This window comes from Mustela putorius, unplaced genomic scaffold (assembly GCF_011764305.1).
Source record: "Mustela putorius furo isolate JIRA1106 unplaced genomic scaffold, ASM1176430v1.1 tig00000174_pilon_pilon_pilon, whole genome shotgun sequence".
Taxonomy (NCBI): Eukaryota; Metazoa; Chordata; class Mammalia; order Carnivora; family Mustelidae; genus Mustela; species Mustela putorius.
In genome coordinates, this window is record NW_025421304.1 from 25,927,201 (window position 1) to 25,935,956 (window position 8,756).

At 46.5% G+C, this 8,756-nt stretch overlaps 1 protein-coding gene across 1 annotated transcript; it reads left to right on the plus strand.

Moving 5' to 3' along the window:
• The first annotated feature begins 4,652 nt into the window (after positions 1-4,652).
• Positions 4,653-5,500, plus strand: LOC101683218 (DNA damage-regulated autophagy modulator protein 2-like). Its single transcript, XM_013052085.1, is given in 3 exon segments — positions 4,653-5,004; positions 5,007-5,430; positions 5,470-5,500. Coding segments are annotated over 3 exon segments (807 nt in total).
• The last annotated feature ends 3,256 nt before the right edge of the window (positions 5,501-8,756 follow it).

Consider the following 8,756-nt stretch of genomic DNA (forward strand, 5'->3'; position numbering starts at 1 on the left):
GCCTCCAGCGCGCCGCCCGCAGGGGGCGCCACCACCTCACTGCGCACGCGTCCCCAGCCCGCCCGCGAGTACACGACCACAGCCCACAGCCGGAACCCGGACTGAGGCGGGTCTTTCCCTCTGGCTGCGTCCCGGCTAGTCGGCCAGTCCGTGACTTTGTAGGTGCGGTAATCGTAGGTAGGGCACTCGGGCTCTGGAATCGGGCAGATTGGTTTTTAACCACTTACTCTTTATGAAATCTGCTCTTTACCTCTTAAATCCTCTGTTTGTTCATCTGTGCAGTGGGGATAAATGGGTCTCCATCATCGGCTTCTGTTAGCCTTAAATGAGGTTTTGAATACACACAGAGCCAGGTTCACAAAAAAATCCTGTGTGGATAATAACTTTCATTATTATGGTCATTACTGTTCACTCATTTCTTCCATCCTCTCGTGCAATAAGCCCACGCAAGGTCTTGTTTCAAACCACAAAGTTAGCTGCTCCCAGCTGCAGATACAAAGACAAATAAATCCGCGGCCCTGTTCTTGAGAAGTTCATAGCCTCCAGAAAGGAGAGGGACAGTAAGTAAGTACAATATGGCCCTAACCCTAACCCTAACCCTTAAGCTGGGGTCCTGAAGGCTGTGCAGAGGAACTCTACCCACTCCCCTTCTTCCCTCTCCAAGAATGTTTCACATGGTGTGGGCAAGGAAGCATGTCTCAGGCAGAAAGAACAGCAGGTGTCGTTCCTGGGAGGCAGAGAAGGCAGGGTAGGATGGAGGCTCTAAAGGAAGTCTGATGTGGTGGGGTGTTAGGTGAAGGGTAGGACATGGTCAGGGGAGGCTTGAGAGACAGCAGGGGCGAGGTTGTGAGGCCCTTTAATATAAAAGCCAGAAAAACGTAAAGCGCTCTATTTTCTGTAAAGAGCCACTTTTCAAGAAGAAGAGGGCTGCCTTGTGGGGATGGGTGCCAAGGAAGAGATTTACCCCAAAAGAAAGGGGGAGAGGAGACTAGAAGTCAGAAGAGCAGCAGGAAGGGAGATGAGGGTTCTTTCCCTTCTATTTCCCAGACCCTAAAGGCACCTTCGGGTTAATAATTGCCTGAAATATGATGAAAATGAGCACAGATCCCTGTCCCAATGAACCCTGGGATGAGAATGGGAGGAGGGACAGTTTGATGGTAATGATGCGGTAAAGTGATGGATATGATTCTCCTGGGTGATGTCCCCAGGATCAGGGTGGGGCACACCCTCTTAGGACTTCCCTGGTCCCTACCCAATACCCATAGAATACAACTGATGGGAAACAAAGGCATGAGGTTCTCCCAGCATGTCATGTGCTTATGCTGTCAGATTTCCTTCTCCAGTTGGACAGGTGAAATATAAGGGATAATAAAATACACCCAGGGAATGTGAGAAGGTCAAAAGACAACAGGTGAGAGTCCACAGCTTGGCTTCTCATGCTCTGTGCAGTCATGGACTGCATGAAAGGAAACATCCCCAAATTTGCTGGGGGACGTCATAATGCCCATGCAGAATTGTATGAATTTGACAAGGGTTTGTGTTGGTGGTATCTGTAAAAAGATACCACGCAGCATTAGTTTCCTAGAGGTGTTATAACAAAGTACCACAAACTGGGTGGCTGAAAGCTGTAGATTCATAGGGGCATCTGGCTGGCTCAGTCGGTAGAGCATGTGACTCTTGATCTCAGGCTTGTGAGTTCGAGCCCCACATTGGGTGCATAGATTACTTAAAAATAAAATCTGTGAGAAAAAAAAAATTCTTATATAAAAAAAAAAAAAAAAAAAAAAAAAAAACCTGACAGAAATGTATTGTCTCACAGTAAAGCTCAAAGTCTGAATCAAAGTGTGGGCAGTATGTTTGTTCCTTCTGCAGCCTGAAGGGAAGAATCCTTCTTGGCCTTTCTAGTTCCTGGTGTTTGGCTGGTAATGCTTGGCTTACAGCTCCCCACACTTCAGTCTCTCCTTCCACTGGCCCCTGGTACTTGTCTCTCATGTCTCTGTCTGGATCTCTCCTCAAAAAGACATTGGGTCACCAATAAAGACACCCAGTCACATTGGGTCAGGGCTTACCTCCAGGTGACTCTGATGCACACTCAAGTTTAATAACCACTGATCTAAGGGCTCCTGGGTGGCTCAGTCAGTTAAGCATCTGTCTTTGGCTCAGGTCATGACCCCGGAGTCCTGAGATTGAACCACGCAACGGGGGTCCCTGATCAGCAGAGATCCTGCTTCTGCTTCTCCCTCTTTTTTCCCCCCTCCCTCTGCCATCTCCCCTGCTTGTGCATGCAGCCAACAAGTACTCTAACTCTCCGTCCAATTAAAAAAAAAAAATCTGAAAACAACAGAAAACACCCACTGACCTAGCCTAGCCCCCCACTGAACAACACAAGTGGGAAAAATGAGCCCCACAACCACAGTAGGACCCCCACTTACTGAGCACTTATTACCTTCCAGCCTTGCCATGCACCATCTCATTTTGGGCTCACCAATGCAATAGATATTTATTTTGCTCACCCCATTTCATAGACAAGAGAGCAGAGGCTTGGAGAGGTGAGTACAATTCCAAGGCCTCACAGCTATTAAAAAGTGGTACAAGGATTAGAAATAAATACCCCAGCAGATCTGGCCAGACCCCAGTCAGATCTATTATTTTACCCATCCTGGCTGGTCTTGGCTGGGGCAGACTAAATCCTTGGGCTCCCTGGCAGTTTGGGGCTAGCTCTGCCCTGAAAGAGCATACAATATGTGGGAAATCAGCCATAAAGAATGAGTCACACCCAGGACACCCTCCCTGGCCTCCACCACAATCTCTCCCTTCTTGTCCTTGCCTATCTTTGCCCTTCTCATTCTGGTGCTCTTTGGCCAATTTCTTGTCTTTCTCGCTCACCCCTCCCCTGAGGCAGGTGTGGCTCTGTAATGTTCACAGTTTTATCACCCAAGCCTGGCTCAGAATGTGGCACTAGTAAGGCTTCAATAAACATGTATTGAATGAAAGAATAAATTTTGGAAACTGCTTCCACCGTACTTGCTCATTTTCAAATGCCTTACTGGCAATATGTGTATCATCGGTTTTGGCATTCAGCAGTTTGTCCCAAGGAAATCATCAGACAACCCGCACAGATGTATAAATAAGAATGTTCACTGTAGTGCTATTTACAATAGTGAAAACTGGTTATTATCTATACATTAGAGCATTGTGCAGTTATTAAGTGTCAAGTTCTCCAAGGCTGGCTGAGCAGGGAAATGCTTACCATAGGGCATTGGTTGAAAAAAACCATCACAAAGCTATACGTGTGACTCTGATTGTTTTTTCAGTAATACTAATACATATCTAAAAAGCCTGGCAGATGGCCACTAAAATGTTAACACTTTTGGCTCTTGGGTAATCATATGGCCAGTGGCTTTAATTTTCTTCTCTGTGTTTTTCTGATTCTTCCAAGTTTTCTACAATGAATAGGTGTCACTATTGTAATTGCAAAAGGAATGTTTGGGGTCCTAAATGTGTCCAACAAGTTAAGGAAAAGGGGTAGAGAATAGATGTTCTAGGGTCTGAGGAGTACATCCTTGACACCAGGAGTCTCACAGACATCATGTTACCTGACCATCCTATTAGCCTTCTAGACTCTCTGTTCCCATTTTATAGATGAGAAGACAGGTTCAGAGAGGTGAAATAACCCGCCCCAGGTCCCACAGACAGGTATGCTGGAGGCCATATCAGGGCTCATCCTATCCCACTGTTTGCACACACATACCTACATACTTGGAGTGGAAATGTTTTTTTGGTTTTGTTTTAAGATTTTATTTATGAGGGGCGCCTGGGTGGCTCAGTGGGTTAAGCCGCTGCCTTCGGCTCAGGTCATGATCTCAGAGTCCTGGGATCGAGTCCCGCATCGGGCTCTCTGCTCAGCAGGGAGCCTGCTTCCTCCTCCTGTCTCTCTCTGCCTGCCTCTCTGCCTACTTGTGATCTGTCAAATAAATAAATAATATCTTAAAAAAAAAAAAAAAAGATTTTATTTATGAGGCGCCTGGGTGGCTCAGTGGGTTAAAGCCTCTGCCTTTGGCTCAGGTCATGATCCCAGGGTCCTAGGATTGAGCCCCGAATCCAGCTCTCTGCTCAGTGGGAAGCCTGCTTTCCTCCTCTCTTTCTGCCTGCCTCTCTGCCTACTTGTGATGTCTGTCTGTCAAATAAATAAATAGACTCTTAAAAAATATTTTATCTTATTTATTTATTTTATTCTGGGGTGCGCCCCAGGTGCCCCAGAAATTTTTTTTTTTTTTTAATACAAAAAGCTGACCCTGTCTTAGTCCCACTGGCCAGCTTTGGATGTGGCGGCCCACCCTGGCAGGGTCATCCAAGCAAGGAGGAGACAGTATAAGGAATTAATCTTATTACCCGTGGCTTTCAAATATTTGTGAAATTTAAGAATTGTGACTGCAGTTCTGATTCATGGATCTTCAAAGAAAGCAGAGAAGATTTCAGGATTTAGAAAGGTGCAGGTTTGTACAGATTTGAAGACCAGTACCTTATAAGCTTGTAAAACAGGGGCTGGAAATATGATGGTAAACAAAACGGTTGGTTCCTGCTCTTGTCAGAAGCTAAGGTTTAGTGAGGAAGATAAAACCAAACAAACAAGCAACAAAGACCTATTTGAGATGTGGTGGTTTCAACAGGGTCTCAGTTTCCTCCCTTCTGCCCCAGTAATTTGGACAGCTAATGCTTTCATATTTTCATACATTACGGCCATAACACTTCACCATGCTGACCCTGCTCTGCCTTATATCAGTGACACTGGTTCAGTAGCTCCAGAAAAATGCTTGTTTGGGGCAATGTTAAATACTGCCGCAGTTTTGTGCATTGCAACCATTTATGTTCATTACAAGCAAGTTCATGCCCTGAATCCTGAAGAGAGTCATATCATCAAATTAATTGAGGCTGGTCTTGTACTTGGCTTACTGAGCTGTTTTGGACTTTCTGTTGTGGCACACTTCCAGACAACAGCCTTATTCCTGTACATGTATGTGGAGCTGTGCTCACCTTTCGTATTAGCTCGTTACACATGTTCGTTCAGACTATCCTTTCCTACCAAATGCAGCTCAAAATTGGCGGCAAACAAGTCTTCTGGATCAGACGACTGGTGGTTATCTGGAGGAAGTTATGTGGAGGAAGTGCATTTAGCATGCTGAATTGTTCATCACTTCTATCCAGTGGGAATTTTGGCACAGATATTGTACAGAAACTCCATTGGAACCCTGAGGACAAAGGTTACATGCTTCACATGATCACCACTGCAGCAGAATGGTCTATGTTTTTCTCCTTCTGTGTTTTTTTCCCTGACTTACATTGTGATTTTCAGAAACTTTCTTTACAAGTGGAAGCCAATTTACATGGATTAACCCTCTATGACACTGCTCCTTGCCTTGTTAACAATGAGTTCGCTCATTGTTAACAAGGCAAGGAGCAGTGTCATAGAGGGTTAAAAATACTTTCCAGAGATTTATGATGAAGGGATAAAATGTATCTGTGATGGGGCACCTAGGTAGCTCAGTTAGTTAAGCATCCCAGGGTCCTGGGATCGAGCCCCGCATCAGGCTCCCTGCTCAGCAGAAAACCTGCTTCTCCTCCCTCTGCCTGCTGCTCTGCTACTTGTGCTCTCTATCTCTCTGTCAAAGAAATAAAACCTTAAAATGTAGATTTGTATCTGTGATGATTGTGATTCTCAGGGATTTGGGAGAAATGTTCATGAAAGTTCTTTATTCTGCTCTGAAATTTTAACCAGTTAATCATGGCTGACAGTAATATTGATGAATACTGATAATCAAGAGACATGAATAAAGCCATTTGATAAGTTATTTTAAAGGGTATCTTCAAGAAGACCATGTAAAAACATTTATGCCTTACTTTTTTTTTTTTAATCCCAGAAAATAAAACCAAAGGACTACAGAAAAAAAAAGAAAAGAAAAGAAAAGCTATAATTTTGCTTTTAGAGTCTTCAGGCCACAAGGCTTCTGGCCTGGTCTGTAGGCCCTGTGCATAACATACAGCAACAAAGTCACATACAGTACCTAGGACTCTACTTGTTGGAACAGCATTGGACATCTGTTGTCTCAACCAATACTCACAGGATCCCCATGAGGTAGGCCGGGCAGGGACAATCCCTTCATCACCTTGTAGAGCAAAGACATTGTACCTTTGAGAGAGGAAGTGAGATCTGGTCAAGGCCACTTGAATGAGTTATGGCTGTTTAAGCTGCTCCTCCCCTCCTCCCCCAGCTATTCATCATGGCCCTCCTACCACCCACACCCTCTCCCTGCTCCCCCTCCCTTATAAACAGTGACATCTAGGAGCCACTAATGCCAGTGAGACCAAAGAGTAAACCTCTGGGCGGTGAAACCAATTCATTTTTTTTTTCTTAAAGATTTTATTTATTTATTTGATAGAGAGAAATCACAAGTAGATGGAGAGGCAGACAGAGAGAGAGAGAGGGGAAGCAGGCTCCCTGCTGAGCAGAGAGCCCGATGCGGGACTCGACCCCAGGACCCTGAGATCATGACCTGAGCCGAAGGCAGCGGCTTAACTCACTGAGCCACCCAGGTGCCCTGAAACCAATTCATTTTTAAAGACAGCCCATAACTGAGACAGGAGGCACCTGAATGGGGTTATCAGCTTTCCCAGATTGACCTGAATGGGCTGCTGGGGTAACGAGGGCTTTACCTGAAATGGGCAACACTGGGCAGAGCGCACTGGCTCCTCTCACCTGCCCAGCACTCCAGAACCCGGAGAAAATTGCTGAAGACAGAGTGCAGGAAGCAAAGAATTAGATAAACTTGGATTTGGTTGTTAAAGAGGTGGTTGTTAAAGAGGTAATCGCTTCCTCCGGAAGGTACAAAGGAATAAGCAATGGTGTCCCTCCCACCCCCATTCCGCACCTTCCCCTACCCTTCCAGTCTCCCAGTCTCCTTCCAGGAGGCAAACGCTCTCCCAAGCTTAAGTCCTTCCAGGGAAAGTCTTGCATATATGCAAATGACAATCAAATTTAAAATCCACTTCCTCCCCCTCTCCATGCTTTTAAACATGTTGAATGAGGGACTGGGCAGCACTGGACTTTTTATCTTTGCTCTGTCACTTGCTATGTTCCCTAACTCAATTTCCTGAAGGCTTACTTTACTCATTTGAAAAAAAAAAGGGGGCAAAAATCCATCTAGGGTTGCTGTGCAGATGAAATTGGTTGCAAAATTATATGCATAATTCCAACTTTTTAATTAAATACTACAAATAAATACGGACTAGGCCTGGGTCACTCTGAAGGAAGAAGTAGCTCTGTGAAGGAGATACATTTGGGCCCCCTCCCCAGACCTGAGAGTGTTGCAACTCCCTCCAGGAGAAGGGACTGAGCAAGCTTTTGTCTTCTTGGTCTGGGGATGAGAGTTCTGGCTTAGCCCTGGGGCCTGTCACATGCTGATTCCAAGGGCCCCATAGTGCCGAATCTCTATCAGGAGCCTCCTGCCCCCACCTGCCGGTCCTATTTCAAGTAAGGACGCCTTCCAGCTCCTGGGTCAGAGAAGAGATCTAGGCAGGGCTGTGATGTCACTGACTGACCTTGACCCAGACAACCAGTTGTCAATTAATCTCTGCAACTCTAACTTGTGGAACTGAGGTTTGAGGCCACGAAGAGGGAAACTGAGATAACCACAGAGTTGGGGGGGGGGGGGGGTCCAGGCAGACAAGATGGCAGATTCCTTCACAAGGTCAGTGAAGAGCAGGGCTTGAAAAAGTCTCCTCTGGTCAAGGTCAAATGGCCCTCTACCTCCTGTTGGGTACAGATCCCTGAGTGGGATCTTCTGTCTGTCCTTACATCAACCCCCCCATTTGTCTTCCCAAAACTGCCTGCTGAGGCCTACTCAGAGATGAGGCCTATCCTTGGCACAAGGCCACGTCCTAACATGAATCAGATTGGGTGGCCTGAAGCCAGTGGGTGGAAGACAGAGGACTCACCAGCAAGGAGGGCACGGCAAGGACCAAGACTTATTGATGGGAAAATGTTGGGCAAAGGCAGGCAGGGAGGTTGAGTACAGGGTGGATGGCCTGAGTTCCCAGAAGGTGTGCCGAAGGTCATGAAGAGAAAAGGAGAGGAAGGACAAACAGCAAGCTGGAGAGGGATGGGCAGATAGTCCTGGAGGGAAGGAGGAAGCAGTGGAGAGAAGAAGAGGGTGAGAGGCAGGGTCTCAGACTCGGTTCTTGGCTCTTGACCACCTGTCCTCAATGCCCACTGGATGCTACTTCCTCCCTATTCCCCCTTTGGGGCCAGAGGTTTGGATTGCCAGTCCTGTCCCCTCTCCTAGACCCATAACCATGGGAACCCTGCCCCCAGCACCAAAGAGAAGTGGTAAAGAGCACAATGTCTAGAGTGAGACCATCTGGGCGTGAATCCTTTGCACACTGCACAGATCATGTACCTCTCGAGGCTTCAGCCCTGTCTCTGTGAAAGTGGGCTCTTGGAGTACCACACAATGTCTAGGGTAGCTAAGGGAGTTAGATGACCCAAAGGACCCAAAGCTTGGTCCAGCACCTGCCATATAGTGTCTAGCTCCAGTCCTGGACACTTGATGGTCAATGCACTTTGCAGTTTTTTTTTTTTTTTAAAGATTTTATTTATTTATTTGACAGAGAGAAATCACAAGTAGGCAGAGAGAGAGAGAGGAGGAAGCAGGCTCCCTGCTGAGCAGAGAGCCCGATGCGGGACTCGATCCCAGAACCCT